Source organism: Camelus bactrianus, chromosome 17, assembly GCF_048773025.1.
Source record: "Camelus bactrianus isolate YW-2024 breed Bactrian camel chromosome 17, ASM4877302v1, whole genome shotgun sequence".
In the NCBI taxonomy this organism is placed as follows: domain Eukaryota; kingdom Metazoa; phylum Chordata; class Mammalia; order Artiodactyla; family Camelidae; genus Camelus; species Camelus bactrianus.
Window position 1 is genome coordinate 31,633,424 of NC_133555.1, and position 17,241 is coordinate 31,650,664.

The 17,241-nt window shown below is 55.1% G+C and overlaps 2 protein-coding genes across 15 annotated transcripts in view; one reads left to right on the forward strand and one right to left on the reverse strand.

Annotated features, from left to right (window-relative positions):
* Positions 1-17,241, forward strand: part of ITIH4 (inter-alpha-trypsin inhibitor heavy chain 4) — a 49,543-nt gene that overhangs the window by 20,424 nt on the left and 11,878 nt on the right. For 7 of the 14 annotated variants that reach the window (XM_074344738.1, XM_074344737.1, XM_074344735.1 and 4 more), the window contains 2 exons: positions 3,518-9,900; positions 10,750-12,243. The gene's annotated coding sequence lies outside the window, so the exon portion shown is untranslated. Of the gene's footprint in view, positions 1-3,517; positions 9,901-10,749; positions 12,244-17,241 lie in introns of those variants that run through there. The other 7 variants (XM_074344724.1, XM_074344727.1, XM_074344726.1 and 4 more) reach the window with 7 other exon arrangements.
* On the reverse strand, positions 682-17,204 carry ITIH3 (inter-alpha-trypsin inhibitor heavy chain 3). Its single transcript, XM_010969046.3, has 22 exons — positions 14,059-17,204; positions 13,416-13,436; positions 12,327-12,493; positions 12,139-12,243; positions 11,710-11,872; positions 11,056-11,169; positions 9,923-10,048; positions 9,493-9,609; positions 9,106-9,274; positions 8,379-8,504; positions 7,925-8,106; positions 6,505-6,690; positions 6,208-6,347; positions 5,322-5,476; positions 4,685-4,702; positions 3,599-3,622; positions 3,342-3,377; positions 3,071-3,184; positions 2,378-2,582; positions 1,525-1,697; positions 1,242-1,353; positions 682-927 (listed from the first exon to the last, which is right to left on the reverse strand). The coding sequence occupies exons 1-22, from the start codon at positions 14,149-14,151 to the stop codon at positions 798-800; spliced, it is 2,676 nt and encodes an 891-aa protein (XP_010967348.1). The 5' UTR covers positions 14,152-17,204; the 3' UTR covers positions 682-797.

The window sequence follows — 17,241 nt, forward strand, 5'->3', positions numbered from 1 at the left end:
GGTTGTCCAGGCTGACCTGGAACCTCTGTCCGACCTCCCACCCAACCCAGGACTTATTGTTGGGGGGTGGGGTGGTCACCATGAGGAGGAAACTGGAGGATCCCAGGGATCTCCAGCCCAGCTGAAGGCAAACTTGGGCACCCATGGAAACAAACTGGGTTACTAAGCCGTGTGCCCCCAGATCCTAGCCCAGAATGTTGGCTTTACCTGCTGAGTGGATGGCTCGCATAGGGTGGGTGGACAGATGGGTGGATGAGTGGGCCAGTGGATGCCAGATGATTAGAGGGTGGCGGGATGGGTGGCCTGCGTAATTAGCTGCAGACTGGGTCTGCCCTAGGGCTCTCTCTGCTCCTGAGTCATAGAAGGATATTTAGGCCTGAAGGTCTTGATAGGAGCTGGTGAGCCATGACCCCTGACTTTACCTCTGACCCTCCTGAACTCTGAAACGCAGTCAGTCCTTCCCGACTTCTCAGGCACCTTTGCTCCTGCGTCAATTCTTGATTTTTTCCTTTCCCAGCCATCATATGTTTGACTCCCCATAGTACCACCCTAACCAACACCATCTTTCAGCCACATCGGTGGAGAGGCCTGGGAAGTTGCCTTTCTAGCAGCCAGGCCCTCCTTCGAGCTACTTGTCCCCTGGAGCAGGGGCTCATGGAGGCACGCAGAGGCTGGTGGCAGTCTGGTTTCACCTTGGTCTTTATTGTCTCAGCACTCCCTCAGGCCCCACTCTGTGCCCCTGTTCCAGAGGCCAGCCAGGCCGGGCCAGCCGTCTCAGCAGGAGCTGGTGTGTCCACTCAGAACAGGTCAGGGACAATGTAGTCGCTGTGGACACCGTCGATCAGCCCTTGCCCATTGTTGTGGACGAACCAGCAGGCAACCTTTGTGCCAACACTGATGTCCTTCCTGTAGTCTTTCTGGGAGCCCCTGGAGAAAGGAGAGAGATGCTGTGATACACAGGGTGGGCAAGACGGCTGCTGCACTCATGGACCTAAGGTGGAAACGGGCGTGAAGTTGCCGGTTCTATGAGTCCAGACTCTGGTCAAGAATGAGGTCATGTGGTTACTCCTCCTAGGGTTCCAAATATAGCTTCTCCCTAATTAGAAGGGGCCAAGACCCCAGAGGGAAATAAAGGTACCCCACAGAGGACAGGAGCCAGCCGGGCTGATATGCGTGGTTGGAGAGGGCTCCCTCCTATATTGTTACCAGGCAGGGTGAGGATGTCAGCGGAGTCCCCTCACCTGGTGACGGTCAGCCAATGGTTCTTCACCACCATTGTGGCATCTGGCTTTGTGGGGTCAGAGCCTGGGTGGATGTCAGACACTTCAAAGTCAAAGGGGTGGAAGAATTGTCCTGGGAATAAAAACATTCACACTGTCAGCCTTGCCATCGCCATAGGCGACGTGGCCACTGGCTTTCCAGGATTGAAGCAAAGGCTGAATGGGGTTGACTAAGATGGTACTTCACGTGGCTTTTCCCCTCCACCATGTGGCCTGAACAACCTGAAGCTTGAACATTTCATACCCAGCAGCCCATGTGTCTGTGCTGACATCCGGCGACTGTCCACCACATAGAAGCCCAGGAAGTCTTGGTGGACGGGCTCCTTCTTCCACACCTGGTGCAGGATGACCACAAAGGTAACCCCATCTCCGAAGGAGACCACTATGTTCTTCTTCCTGTTGATCGTCACAGACAGTCTAGGAGAGAAGAGGAGGTCAGCAGAGGGGCCCAGTGGCCATGACTTCAGGCATCTTAATCAAGGGCATCTCGGCAGGAGACATGACACCAGGACATGACGCCTGGGAGCGCTCAGGCTCCAGAAACTATGTCAAGGGTTTTGAAGAGAAGATGCCTCATGCGTGTTGACTCTGCCCTCCACTGAGTGAGTCCCTGCTCCTCTCTCCATAAGCAGGAGGGTGGGCTGTCCTGGGGGTCTGGAGATCTGGGCTCGAGCCCCAGCTCAGCCACTGGCTTCCTGTGTGACACTGAGCAGGTTCTGCCCCTCTCTTAGCTTCAGCGGAACTAACACTCCTACACTGCCTACCCGGTTGGGGTGATCTGAAGACACAGAAGAGGCTGAGGAGTTTGAGAACCAGCAAGTTTATCCAGAGACACTGTGTGTGGGACTTCTCGTTATTAGATTGCCAGGTCCATTTAATGCTTTCATCCACGCAGCCCTTCCCTCAAGGTCTGTCCTATGAACTGTCCAGCTCCCAATTCTGCCTCTGATGGGGGCCCCAGGGATTGGTTAGGGCTGACTTCTGAGGCCACTGATCTTTCCTGTGACCCCTGTGACTCCTGTCCTGGGGTTTGTTCAAATTGCTCCTTAGACCCTCGCACTGTCGTGTCCCCCAGAGACCCTGCAGCCGGGCTTTACCCATCCTGTGTGACTTTGACTGTGTCCAGCCAGCTGAACGTGCTCTGTGCCACCCCGTTCCATAGCGTGATCTTTGCCGGTGTCACCTCAATGCGGAAGTCCATCTGAGTGCTGGCAATGCCCAATTTGCCAAAGTAAGTCTTTCTGGTCTGGGAGTTCAGGCTATCTCTCTTCTCACCGATGATCTGCCCATTAACTGTGAGGCCTGCCAGAGGGACAGGGCATCAAGAGACCAGCAATACCTTCAGAATCCAGCCTGGTATTTAGGGACGCACCTTCCCCTTCAGCCAGACCTACTGAGGGGTAGCACAGTGGGGCCCCGAGGGAGAGACCAGGACTTCAGAGCCAACCCTGTCTGTTCCTAGACACTTTGGGGTCAGGCTGGAAGCTGAGGGCTCACATTGTGGATCTGCCCCTTGCCTGAGCCAGGGAGTGTTGCTCAGAGAAAAACTATTCCCCAGACACAGTCTGGGTCTTGCCTGCAGGCTCAGGCCACTCTTGACTCTGTCTCCCCAACACTGCTGGCACCTGGGGACTTGGTGAGCCTGTAGCCCTGGACAGCCCCCTGCAGGATGTAATCTGCACATAAAGATGGGTACATTATGGGCCTCGTGATGAGCTGGTCCACGTGCCTACCGTGGGGGGCTCCAGGCCTTCCCAGGAAGAGCCCCTGGCCCCAGCCTGCAGCCCTACCTGTGACAGGGTCCTGAATGAGGCGCAGCACTGTGCCTGGGTCTTCATCAATGTTGAAGCAGATGGCATCGTCCTTCTCTGGAAGTTGGATGATGAAGTGGGGGTCCCCATCCACTGAGGGCACATAGAGAAGGGGCTGGCTCCCGGGGTCTCTCACTGTTCCAGGGGCCTCCCCTTGCCTCCTGGCCCCTGTGGGATGGCCTCCTAGACAGGCAGGAGGCCCTGAGCCCTGCATCCTGAGCCTCCCCCCAGGAGGAGCCAGAGAACTCACCATAATAGTAGGGTGTCTGAGGAGGCTGGTAGCTGGCTGTGGACACAAAGGGAAGGAGGGCTGAACCCATAAGTAGACCTGGGGAGGCACTAAGTTCCCCAGCCAGAGTTTGGTTCATGACTCTCCCCCTCCCTCTCCTTAATGCTCTTAACCCACCCCACCCCCCATTTCCTCAGTACCCCAACCATCTGCCTGACCCAGTGAGCTGATTCAGGAAAGACTCCAGAGGGAATGGTGGACAGCCAGATGATACTCACTCTGGTAAGCCATGGAGGGGATCACTGAAAAAAGCCAAAGGGCAGTTGTGAGCAGAATCTAGGAGGTCCCTCCCCCTTACAATCCCATGCCTCCTGCTTGACTTAGTGCTATGTGTCCCCAGTGGGGCCCCAATGCTGATAGAAGGCAGGGATGTGACCCCTAAGTTTAGGCTTTAGCAATGGGGCATGCCCAGGGAACTCCTTTCTAGGGTTGGTAGTAACATGGTTGTAATGTTCATGCCAGGGGCTCAGTATTTTGATGTGCTTAAACGCAAGCCATTAGGTCATCAGCTTCTCTGTCGTGAGCAATGCTCACAGCAGATGCCGCCCCCCACTCCTGAACTCCCGCCCCTCGGCTGGGTGGGAGGAGCCTCACAGCTGTCTGTTGTCCTTGGTAGTAAAACGCCCGCCCACACGCACAGTCACGCACGCACATGCGCACCGGCGACTACACTTCGCAGGGCTGTTCTGAGGGGAAAGCCATGACCCAGTCCAAACGTGCTGCTTGGATAGAGCAGCCTGTATGGATGGAGGTGGGTACGGTAGGAAAGGGTTGGGAGGCCTTGCATGGTGGTGGTAGGCTTGTGGGGCGTGAGGTTCTAATTTTATGATAAGAGAAACCTGGAGTGCTGTGAATTCCAGCCCAAGCCCTGGAACCAGGCTGCCTGGGCCAAGGTCCCGGCTTGGCCACCAGCTGACAAGTCCTTGAGCAAAAAGACTTAACCTTGCTGCCTCAGTTTCCTCACTGTAAAATGGGAACCGTAAGAGGATACCCTCAAAGGGTTGCTGTGGGATTAATCAAGTGCTAATTAATCGAGTTGCTAATTTTTGCAGGTCATGGAATACTCTCATATTGATTGTCCCTTCTTGGGCAGGGGAAGCCACCCTCAGTCAACTGACGAGAACCCTGAGGCTCAGAGCGCAACAGAGCCCAGCCAGAGTTTGGCAGCAGAGCTGGGGCCTGAGCCCAGGTGTCCTGAGAGCCCCTCCCCTGGTGGCACATCCCCAGGTGTGCTTGGAAAGGCCTCCTTAGTCCTCTCTTGTCTCCCTCCTGGGACACCGACCCAACTGATGACTGAAGCTCACCTCCTGCATCCATAGGCCCTACGAGGAAGGAAGAAGAGAAATGCATTAGAAGCCACAGACTCCTGGTATCAAAGTGAGTGTGACTGACTGACCACCTGGCCCCCACAAGAACCAGGAGCTCCTGGAGGCAGAGGCCTGGCCGAGACCAGCTCTTTATCTCTATACTTCCCAGTGCTGCACCCCATCCCCGACGCCCATTGCAAGGACACTCAGGACTCCTCTCTTGGGATCTGATTGAAAGGGCCTGGTCCCAGCCTCCAGCTCTCAGGGTCTTTTCCTCTCACAATCCCTAGGTGCCTGCTCCAGGCCTAACTTTCAGGCTGGAAGTGCTTCTTCTTGTCTAACTAAACCCTTCCATGCTGCAACCTAAGTCCTCTTCCTGGAAATGACCCTGGGCAGTGTGCCCCTTTAGAGACTCAGAGGTTTCTATTCACTCCCATACCCCACTGTCCATGCTAGCAGCTTCACTCCCTCCACAGTGCCCTACCCAGCCTTTGGCCAGTTTTCCTTTGATGCCCCCTGGACCTGTCCCTCTCAGCCAGTCTGGTCTTCTCAGCCTGGCCCAATTCTCAAGGCACTTGAGGCCTGAGTCCTGGAAGAAGGCCTCTGAGTTCTGGCCCCTGCTCTCCATGCGCACCTTCCCCAGGCTTGTCGGCAATGTCCATCTGGTTCTCGTTGTCCTCAGGCTTGGTCACCACCATGGAGGTCAGTGGAGTCACGAAGTGGTACTTGAGGGACAGGTCCAGGGCCTGGGCTGTGAGGTTCTCCTTCTCCTTGCCATGGGCGTTCTTGCTGTGGAGAGGGGTGGAGTGGGAGGGTCAGCCTGGAGAGCAGCTCGCACTTGCCTTCCTGTACTGTGGCTTGGAGCCACAGGCCAGGAGCCACAGAGGCAGCCCAGGATCCCTCCACCTCTCCCAATGTGGGGGCCCCCAGGATGGAGGCCACGAGCATTCAGAAAAAACTGGTTCACCATCTCCCTGGGACAGATGGACAGACCCTGTTTCCTCCCTGGGCCTCAATTTCCCCAGCTGTAAAATATCAGGGGCTTGAAATGGCCACTAGAACAATCAGCCATGACGGTGTTCATATGCCAAGCGCTCAGCTGTTCCCAACCCTGTGCCAGGGGCTTTCCAGGCCAATCCCATGGACAGAAGGCTGCACAGCCCTCTCGCATGGGCGCAAGCTCTGCCCTCTGGGGCTGAGGGCTGAGTTCCCAGCCTTCAGTTCTGTTCAGCCTCACCATCTCTGCGTGCCCATGCTGGGTGCAGGAAACAGGATGCTGAGGCCCACCCCTGCCTTTAAGGTGCTCCCAGCCTGCCCCTTGAGCCCCAGATGACAAGCTAGGCTCTGCTTCTGGAAAAATAGGCCATGGGGCCAGGCCACGAAGAGGGCAGGGCAGCTGGCAGTGGGTGTGGAGGTGCACTTCCCAGGGCATGGCCCAGTTTCCTCCTCTTGGGCTCCCCCAGAGCATAGGCAAAACAGGTAGGCACAGGTAGGCTATGTGAGGGGTGGGCCAGGGTCACCGTTTCTCCAGCAGCTGCTTGATGGTGAGGTAGGCCCAGAGCCGCTCAATATAGTCCCCGAAAATGTAGTCCCTCTCCTGCAGGGCCTTCTCCATCTCCTTCATGTCCACCTCCTCAGTGAAGGTCAGGTCATTGATGGCCTGGGGCAGAGGAAGGAGGAGGAGGGAGGCTGGAAGTTTGGAGCCAGCTGGTCCTGGTTCCAGGGCTGCTACTGCTGGACCGTCACCCAGGAGGCCGGAGCCCCATTGGTGTGGATCTCCCACCCTCAGCACACAATCAGGCCCCAGACCAGCTTACCCCGTAGCCCTTCACATCCGCCTTAAAGTTGTTTATGTCCTCATCTGCCAGGCGCCCAGCCACCACAATCTCAGAGCCGTCGTAGAAGTGCTGGTAAGTATTCTGGGTGAGGTCCTGGATGGCGTTCTTGGGGTATTCTACCTCCACATCCGTCAGTAGCGGGTTGGCCACCTCCTCATAGAAGCCCTGGAGTCCAGATAGGGGATGTAGTAATATCAGGCCACCAGGGCAGACATGGAGTGGAGGGGCTGGGCAGGCTCCCACTGGTGCCTCCGTGAGTTGTTGAGTCCCCCAGGCTGGGCCGGTCCTGGCTTCTGGTCTCCACTTCCACGTGGCCCAGACTGTGCCCTTCAGTTTGGGGGAGCCCTTCCTGCCCCCCCCCCCCCAGGTAGAGACTGGGAAGAATAAAAAAGGAAAGGACAGTTCTTGGCACATAGAAAGGACTCAAGAAATGTTTGTTGGAATGAAAATAGAAGGAAAGAAGGATGAGCAGAGAGGCCGACTAGGGGCGATGTAGAGCTAGAGTGTGAGACCCAGAGACCGACGGGAGGGAGGCCGGGGGTCCACTGCAGAGGCGAAGAGTGGTCATCTGCGCCAGGGAGGCATGGGGTTGCCAGACTTAGCAAATGAAAATACAGGACATGTGTTAAATTTGAATGTCAGGTAAATGACAAGTTATTTTTGAGTATAAGTACATCTATTATGGGGTGAATTGTGCACCCCCAAAATACATAGATTAAAATCCTTACCTCCAGTACCTCAGGGCATGACCTTATTTGGGGATAGGGTCTTTACAGAGGTAAATGAGTTAAAATGAGGTCTTTGGGATGGACCCCAATCCAACATGACTGATGTCCTTATGAAAAGGGAAAATTTGGACCCAGAGACAGACATACACACAGGGAAGATGATGTGAAGAGACAAGGAGAAAATGGGTGTCTACAGGCCAAGGAAAGAGGCTGCAGCAGATCCTTCCCTCGCAGCTCTCAGAAGGAACTAACCCTGCCAACACCTTGATTTTGGACTTCTAGCCTCCAGAACTGTGAGATAATACATTTCTGTTGTGTAAGCCACCAGTTTATGCTAATTTATTACAGCAGCCCTAGCAAACTAAGACAGTGTCCTGTACAATATTTGGAGCGTGCTTACTGAAAAACTATTGACTGTTGATGAGAAATTCATATTTAACTGGATGTCCTGTATTTGATCTGGCAATCGCATGGAGGAAGTAGGTCTGTTCTGGGTACCCACTGGAAGTGGGTGGACAAAATAAAGTAGTACTGATGGGAAAGAGGTAACCAGAGGTAGATTTCAACCCAAAAGGAAGTTCTTTTTAATAACTGAAATTGTCACTCAGTGGACCACTTCCTGAGAAAGTAATGAGCTCTTCATTCCCAGAGGTATGCAAGACAAGGCATACCTGTAACTGCAAGTTGGCATCGGAATCCTCATAAATGCGCCGGGCAAGCCCATGGTTCTCCAAGGCCATACTCTCCAGGAAGTTGTAATTCAGATTGTTGCCAAAGCCCAAGTTATACAAGGGGAACTTGCCCCCAATAGCATTCCGCACATTCTCTTGGATTTTTTCAGGTCTGCTTTCACCTGCAGGAGAAGGTGTTTGCTCTCCAGTCACAGCCCTGGTGACTGTCTGGACCAGCTCTGTCTGGAGAGATCTGACACTCACACATATAGAGCTGGTGGAGTCATGGCCACAAGCCTGTGTTGAGGTGGGGGGATGGGGAGGAGCCCTGGCAGGAAGCAGGGTCCTGCCCTTTAGGGGCTCACAGACCATGGGGGACCCTGGGGAGAGCTGCCCAAGATCTTGCAGCACACTGGCTACAAGCTGGGATTCAGAGCCATACCCGCTGCCTCACCTGTGTTGGCGTCTCCGTCAGTCAACATGATGACGATGGAGGTGCTCCTCTCTGGGACTATGTGCTCCTCCCGGGCCTTGTTCAGCATGCTGATGCCCCTCAGCAGCCCATCGTTGATGTTGGTCACTGGCACACAGACAGACAGCACTGTGGGAGGGTGTCCTCAGGGTGCCAGTGTAGAGGACATAGGGACAGCAGGCCCTGTTCCTGTGCCCAAGGACCCTGTCCACCCTACATGCTGGTACTCAGTAAATATCAACTGAATTGCTCAGTGAGTGATGAATGAATGACTTAATCTTTCAAATGGGTAAAAGGACCAGCCTCTCAGGGCTGCTGGAAGGATAGACACACATGGTGATTGTAAAAGCAGTTTAGAAGACAGTCAGCTGGACTCCCAGCCCCTCTCATGGGAAGAGAGGGGAGCAGTATAGATGTCACTTGTCATCTTTCATATGAAACTGCCAAGGGTAAGGGTTCTCTGTGGTGTTATCTTGCTGGGACTTGTGAGGCACCAGGATCATGGGTTAGAAACAGAAACAATGGGTTTCCCTAGACCACAGAGAAGAAGCCTGGATATCAAGCCTGAGGACTCCCCACTCCCACCTCTACCCCCAGCCACGGTCTGCAGAGCCTGGACCAGCAGAGTCTCTGACCCCAGGCAGGAAGGAAACAGGCTGCTCAGGCAGAGAGAAATGGCAGCAGGTGGCTCTCTTCCCTCTGTTCTTACATCCTTGATCGTGAATATTCATCACAAATTTCCTGGCCTCCTGGATGTTCTCAGGAGTGGCTTGAACTAAACTATCTTTCCAAGTGGTCACACTTCCACTGAACAGGATGAAATTCAGGTAGTCATCCTCTTTCATATCCTCCAGAATTTTGAGGAGGGCATCCTTTGTCTAGGAAAGAGAAAGGCAAGGAGACAAGATGTCTTCCCAGCCTGGGCTGGCGGTGGGGCCTACCTTTTCTGCAACAAAAGGGGCAGATGCTTTGTGCCTTTGAAAAATCCCTGTCCCCCTTCCTCCTCTTTCACTGGAAATATCTGCTTCATCCACTTGAAAAAAATCTCTCTCTTCTTCCCACCCATCACTCCTAACCCCTGCACCAAGAAGAGTACCTGCTCCATTTTCCGACCGTGCATGGAGCCACTGATGTCAATCACAAAGACCACATTCTTGGGCACCACCGGAAGGCCTTGAGGTGCGAAGAAGTGCACAAAGTAGCCACTGACTATCTGGAAAGGGGAGAGAGAGACTGGAGGCCAGTGGCCCTTTAGCAACCTCGCACTGGCTTCTCCTGCAAATAGAAGCTGGACATTTACCAGCCCCAAATAAAGATGTCCTTTCCCCCCAACCAGGGGCTGCCACACAAAGGCCCTGAACTGCCTATCGTCCCCACGCCTGGTGGGAAATTCGTCCTTGGGCTGAGGATCAAGGGTGTCGCACAAGATGCCACTGGAGCCCCACCCGGCATCAGCCCTCACCCCACCATGTTGGGGAATCAACCAGCCCGGCAGAGCTATTTGGTGAGTACCTATGAGTACCTACCTGTACATTGGCTGGAGACTCTCTGTTCACATCATAGGTGATAATGAAATCTCCTTTGAGGAGGGAGTCCGTACAGGTTGGGCATGAGCGCTGTTGGTCCAAGCTGGGCTTGAAGGACACATGGCCCTGAGGGAGGATGATGGAGGGCCTGGCTCAGCTCGACCACAGCCTGCCTTCTGCAGACCTCAGCCTGGTGCTGCCCTGGAGAGTGAGGCACAGCCCTCACGGGGAGGAGCCTGAAAGTGGGTGCCTGGGCTGTGCAGAGAACCCCCATCTGGGGTTCTCTGGCCTTTCTGAGCTCCTCTTTCCCTCTCAGAGATCAGGAGCTGCTTGGAGGGCAGGGGTCTTGTATGAGGCAGCCTTTCACTCTCCTCATTCACTGGGCCCCACAAGTCCCTTCGCGCAGCCTACCTTGGAGCTCAGCGCTGAGAAGCCACTTAGGGAGGGGAGATTTGCACCATGAGAAGGAACTCCATGTTGGGTGGTATTGGATGTGTTGTTGCCAAGAGGAAGGGAAGGGAGCAGAGCAGGGAGCGGGGAGAGGGCTCAGGGCAGGGGCACTGCCTGCAGAAGCCAGCAGCCCCCTGAGTGTGTGTGCTTCTTGGGCCTTTCCCTGGGAGTCCTGAATGACTGGGGTTCGCTGTTTGTATAAACATTTATTCATTCCCCCGCCCACGATCAGCAAGGCCCCTGGAATCGCTGGGGGCCTTAGGGACTGGAGCCAACCACCAGCACTGAGAATGAAGTTCCCTTTCTTCTTTCATCCCTCATGTGGAGTCAGATCTAAATGACACCCTCTAGCCTCTGTCTCCTTGTCTATAAAACAGGGACAGTAACCTGCCCGGCCCACTTCGCAAGGTAGAATGGGACCAGGCTTTGAAAATGGTTTCCCTGTCCTCCGGTGCAGCTGAGACCCCAGTTCCTCTGGCAGGTCTCATCAGCAAGCAGCCCCTGCCTCCAGCATCCTCATTCCTGACCAGGTGACCTGGGAGACAGGTGATGGTTGTGGCTTCTTCCCCTCCCCCTCACACACTCACTTGCATCAGCCAGACCCCCAGGTTCAGACTTGCCCTGCTAGGGTCAGAGTTCCTACCCCTGCCCCCCAACCCTGGCCCAAGAGGCATCTACGCCACCTTTTTCCCTGAGAAGGACTTGGTGAGGGCACTGCCCAGGAGGTCATTAGTGATGAATGAGGCTTCAGCATCCAGCGTGCTGATGCCCTGGGGCTCGAAGATGTCTGCCTTGATCTGAAATGGCAAAAGATAAGATGTCATTCAATGGCAGTGCAGAGGCCAACCTCCAGGGCAAGGAGCTGGGTCAGTGATGGTGCAGGGACCAGCCTCTAGGACAACTCTGTGAAGGCCAATCCTGCTGTCTCCCACCAAGAAAATGACCACAAGGGTTTGTAGACAGGTACTCTAATCCCAAAGCTCTCCCACTAGCTGCCATATGGTGCTCACATTCCACCACCAAAGCGTTTCCTTTGGCTTTCTACTCTGTTGTAGATAAGATGCCTGTGTACCTGGTTACAAGCATTACAGAGACGCTTTGTAATGTTGTCCCCAAGGACCCAGCTCCCAACCTGGATCTGCGAGGTGCAGCCCAGCCTCCTCCCCTTGGCCAGGTGCTGTGTCCAGAACCACCGTAATTCCCTCAAGCCCCCTGAGCCAAGTGGTGGGGCCTGGACTTCTGCATTCTTGACCCTGCTGTGGGCTCTGCCCAGGGGCCCTTCCTGGCACCCCAGCCCTGGCAGTTTGAGCAGGGGCTGCAGGAGAGCAGCTGATTACCTCAAAGTGCTTGACGAGTTGCTTGGGCTGGACCTTGAGGTACATCTCATACTTGCCCTTGTGCCTCTTCAGCAGCTCCTCGTAGGTTAGCTCAAAGGTGACCTTGCTGCCTGAAGCCACGTTGACTGAGACTGTGAATTTCTCCAGCTTCCTCCCAGAGGCCCTGGACAGGGATGTGAGACAGTGACTGCATGAACCCACCCTTCCTGGGGTTTTAGTTCAAGCCCCTTCTCCTTGGGGGAAGACCTCCACCCACTCTGAGCCTTGGTTGCCTCAACTTCAAAACGATTAATGTTGTAAGAATTATAGGCGCATTAATGAAACAGTAGCTGCTGTTCTGTTGTTTGAGTTCTGAGGGCCTGGACAGCCCTGGCGTTCTCCCCAAGGCATGGGAGGGGGGGTGTTGGGGAGGAGGTGGGTCACACTTACTTGACCAAGCCGGCCGTCTTGCCCTGGGACACGGCCTTTTCATACTGCTTCTTGGCAACTTCCTTCTCCTTGACATTCCCAGGGTACGTAACGCCATCGATGGTCCTGTAGGGAGACAGAGTTGAGGTGCTTTTGCTGGGCCCGCCTCCCCTCCTGAGCCCAGAGCAAGCAGCTGTGGTGACACCCACAAGGTGAAATTGGTGATGAAGGCTGTCTTGGGCAGCTCCACATTGAAAGAGACCTCCTTGGCCGTGTCTGCATGGTTGACGGCCCTGGTGGTGACAACATTGTGAGCGAAGCGGGAGGTCACCTTGCAAGTGATCTTGGTGCTGTAGACCTCGATGCCATTGACCACCTGCAGGAGAGGGGTCGTGAGCAGCCAGCCTGAGGCACCTGGCTGCTCCACTTCCAAGCTCCTCTCTGCAGGCTCCAAAGCTCCTGCATGGTAAGTGGCCCCTCCATTCTCCTAGTCACCCATGTCAGAGGCCTGAGTGGTGTCCCCCTGTGTAATTGGCCACCACTGTTCTGATGGCCACTTTGCCTCCTTAGCTCTATGGTCTGTTTACGTGCAGCTATAGCCACTGAGATCTTGTAAAAACCCATGTCTGACCCTTGTCCCTCTCCCACTTAAAGCCCTCCCACAGTCCCCACCACCCTCAGGACAGTCCTCCCCATGGCTATGGGCTCCTCCAGGCAGGTCCTGCCTCTGTGCATCCTGTGCTGCAGCCATGCTTGGTCTCTGCACCAGGAGCTCCCGCCCTGGCTCTTCCTGCTCATCTCCACACCTCAGCTTGGAAAAGACCACATTCACACACACCCCAGCCTCCCTCCTGTGTCTTTTGGTAATTGTCCCATTCTGTCTCCCAAACAGGCATTTATTCCCTGTGCCCAGGGGGTTGTGTGGGGAGGACCTTCATGCCCCCAACACTCTCTTTCCACCAGGGCTCCAGGGAAGCATCTGGGTTAAACATGGATATAAAGATGCTTTGTGAGGGTGTGACAGGGCCATTTGCTGCGTATCCCCTGCCCAGCACCCAGAGCCTGGTAAGTGCTGGGTAAGTGTTTGTGGAAGGAAGGACAAGTTGAAGTTGGTTCTGTGCTGCATTGGCCAGTCCCTCCGGGGCGCCCTTTCCCAAGGCTCTGGAGTTGCAGAGGGGCTCTGCTATGGCAGGGCGCCATAAGCTGTTTGCCAGCTGGAGGGCCTGCCATGGTGGCCCACCCCTTCAGCTGTTGCACAACCAGCTCCGCCCTGCCCCATCCCTGATGAAAGTTCTCACCCCTTCCGGGAGGCTCCGTTTCTGCAGAAACAAAGACAAACACAGGGGTCAGGCCAAGGCCAAGGTTACCATGGCCGGAGAGCCAGGGTTCAGCAGTGATACCCCCACACACACATACACACATCTTGAGGGGTCTCTGGGCACAGGAGTAGGAAGGGCTTTGAAAAGGAAGAGAAGGTCTCCAGTTCAGCCAGGGGAGCAGGGCAGAGAGAACCAATGCCAGAGTGCTCCTCCTGCCTCATATACCCCGACTCACTGCCTTTCCGTGGGCCCAGGCCCCTGAGGCCTTCTCTAGGCCCTCACCACCACTGTACCCGACACGGCTCAGCTCAGCCTTTCCTAGAGGCCTCTGCCCTCGTCTCAGATGTGGTCCTTCACAGCCCGTCGGGGAGGTGAGCTGTTTGTGGTGCATCGCCCATTTGACAGGTAGGGAAACAAGCCCAGGAGATGTAAGAGCCTTGCCCAGGATTAGACAGCAGGTCTGGAGCCCAGTCCTCCTACCCCCAGCCCTGTCCCCTGCAGCTCACTGCCCAGCCTCTGCCTCGTCCTCACCCTTCGTAGTGGTCTGCCCAGCCTAGTGCCTCTACCTGTAAGGGCTAATGTCCAGCCCCCCTTCCAGATGTTGAAGAGGGGGCAGACTTACCCCAAGCGGCCAGGGCGGGCTTCTCGGGAAGCCAGAGACTGCCAAGCTGGAGAGCAGGGCCAAGACAAGGCAGGGCCACTGAGCAGATGCCATCACTGAGCACCCTGGCCTGGCCCGAGCTCCTTATATGAGCAAGCCTGGTGTTTTCCAAGTGGGGTCATCGACCTGTAGCGCGGGCGGGAGGAGTGGGAGGTGGGAGGCTCCCCAGGGAAGCTAGAGCCTGGCTAGAGTAACCAGCCTGGATCTGCCTGTACTAAGGAAGCCCAGTGGGTGTCATCAACAGTGTGGGGACTTCATTCCCAGTGGCTATGGGACATGGAGGCCCCTGGGGAAAGCAGAAGCTCTGTGTTGACAAATGGGTCACGGCATTCCTGAGATGGGGCAACAGTGAGGGGTATGGAGTCACATTTAAAGCAAATGGCATCTCAGCATCATTGTTTCTGATCCATCCTACTGACGTGGGCTCTGGTCTGGCCTCCTGGATCATAGCCACCCCTTCTCAAGGCAGCCAGGGCACAAAACCAGATTCATCACCCTAAGGCTTAGATCTCCATTCATTACCCTCTATAGTTCCCACGGACCCTTGGAAAAGATGAACCCTGAGTCCTATGGTCCAGCTCCATTGTGCTTTTCTGAACTTCACTCTCTTCCCACTGGCATGACCTCCCCTTCTCTGCACATCACAGCTGTCATCTCTGCCAGCTCATGTGCCCCCTACAAAAGTCTTCAGCTTTATTTTTTGGCGGGGGGAGGTGATTAGGTTTGTTTATTTTTAGAGGAGGTGCTGGGGATTGAACCCAGGACCTCATGCATGCTAAGCGTGCGCTTTACCACTTGAGCTATACCCTCCCCAAAAGTCTTCAGCTTTTATCCCCACAGACAGCCCAGCCCCAGGCTCCATGCTCCCGAAGGGCCTCGATTGTTACCTTTGGTTGAGGTTTGCATGTTTGGGTCTGATCACCCCCTCTAGACTCCAAGGTTCTGGAGGGCCAGGCCATATCACATCCATCTCTGTGTTCCCAGGGCCTGGCCAGGAACTCAGCTGCCCTCAGCCTCTTGGAGAAACATTCTCCCAAAATTCTCCAGTGAGATTGGAGCTCTGGCTCCAGAACAATGGGAGCCTTATGGGCAGGGTCTTATCCTCTCCTAATGGGGGCTGGGTCCTTCTGGCTGCACCAGGTCCCTGGCATTCCTAGACTTTACAGACAGCCACCATGTGCCTGCCATACCCAGGCTCTTTTGAGCAAAGCCACCCAGTGACCTCCCACTCGGCCACTGCTGAATGGAGTTGATGAGGATGCCTGGGCCCAGGGCAGCGAATTTACGGGTTGTACCGTGGCCTTGGTAGAAAGCCCAGACTGCACTTGACTGTGAGATATACAGAGAAAGGTGACTGCTGAGGGCAGAGAAACAGTGAGAAGGCAGAAAGCAGAAGTCATGAGGTGGCAGGAGCCATGAGGTGGGAGCAGACTAGTGATTGGAAGAGACAGGCGCCACGGAAGCAATGACAGAGTTGCCGAGTAAGAAAAATGATGGTGGACCAACAAAAGGAGCGGCTGAGGCGGCAACCGCCTGTGTGGGCCCAGCTGGGGGTCCCTGTTCTCCTCAGGCCTCCTGACTCCTCACACTGGCCCTCAGTGCTGGCAGGCCCCAAACTCAGGGCTGACACCTGGGAGCAGAGAGAAGAGCCTTGCAGTCTGGCTCCCAGGACATCTCATTTGTGTGGGCATTTTCAGTGTCTGTGGTCACTGACTACTGGGCCCTTGAGGCTCTGGCAGAATTAGCCTGCCAGTGTTGTCCAGCAGCTCCTCCCCATGGCCCTGCAGCTGCCTGTGGCACTTCTCCCAGCTCCATTCCTCCAGATTACTGCTTCATCCCCAAATATTTGGAGTCTGTGGGAGGGACAACTCAAAATAAGAAATTCTGAGGTTGCTCAGGAGGTCCCTGAGGGATGGCTGGGGACTTGAACAGACCCAGAGTCATCATACAAAATCTAGAATTAAATGGAATCTGAAAGATCTTCAGCTTCACCCCATTTCTGCTCTTTAGGATGGGAAAATAAGGCCCCAGTGGGGCTGGGCCTTGCTCAGGGTGACCAGCCAGCTGGCAGCCCATGGCTCTCCCTTGAGAAGCCCAGGATACTCCGGACCAACTCCACTGAATGTCCTTAGCCTGCCATCCAGGGCTCTGTGTCCTGGGCCTGGGGCAGCCCTGGATCTCAGCATTTGTGTTGTTGACCTGGGCCCTCACCAGCCTCATTTGGAGTGGGAACTAGACAGAAGCCAGCAGAAAAAAAAAAAAAAAAAGCAGAAACCCTTTGGAAAGGAGCAGGCAGAGGCCCGTCAATCTTCACTGGGAAGGCCAGGGGTTGCCAAAGTGCAAGCTCGTCTCCCAGCACCTGGTGATGTTGCACTTTAACTGGGCCCCAAGGCAAAGCCCAGGGAAGGAGCATGGAAGGCGTAATTCCAGGCATCAGTGTGAGGAGTCAGAGAACTGCTATTCCTGGTCCCTGAAATCACAGCTTCTGGGCAGTGGCCGTCCCTGCTTTGGGGAAATACCATGTCTGCTGTCAGAGGTTGCAAACCCCCAGCTGAGAAATGGAGTGGAAGGTGGAAGCCCAGGAACTGCCCCCTGAGGCCCTGACCCCAGTGGGTAAGCCCCCAGCTCCCGGTAGGACTTCTTCAGGCCCCCAAGTCCATGTATAGTTCATGTGTTTCTTTCATATGCTCATTTTAAGTATACTTTGGGCTATCTAGAAGCAAATCCCAACAGGCTTTGGCCATCAGCCCCCTAGCCTGACAGGAGTATTTACATGGGCTGGTTAAGCACGCAGATGTTGATGCCAGACAGCATGGGTTCAAGTTCCAGCTGCTCTGCCAATTACAAGATGAGTGTGATTTGGGACAAATTACCTAACCTCAGCTGTAAAGGTTGTGATAAAAGTATCCCCAAGGGCTGCTGGGAACATACATTTAGTTAATTCAGCTGAGGCACTTAGAACGGTGCCTGGCTACAGGAAGCACCTAGTCAGCTGTGGCCATTGCTGGTCCTTCCTGTACGTGCTGCCAGAGTGTCCTTTGGTCTCTGGACCTGTAGGGGGAACTGTGTGCACGGGACCCTCAGGGCACTCAGAGGGCATGGGGCCAGGCAGCTACAGAGAACAACAGGGTGGTGTGTGGGCTC

Coding starts and splice junctions, on each gene's coding strand:
- ITIH3 (XM_010969046.3), bottom strand. CDS start 14,151: ATGGCATCTGCTCAGTGGCCCTGCCTTGTCTTGGCCCTGCTCTCCAGC. Junction 12,244..12,326: donor TTCATCACCAATTTCACCTT/GTGGGTGTCACC, acceptor GTCTCCCTACAG/GACCATCGATGGCGTTACGT. Junction 3,185..3,341: donor TCAGACACCCTACTATTATG/GTGAGTTCTCTG, acceptor ATGTGCCCTCAG/TGGATGGGGACCCCCACTTC.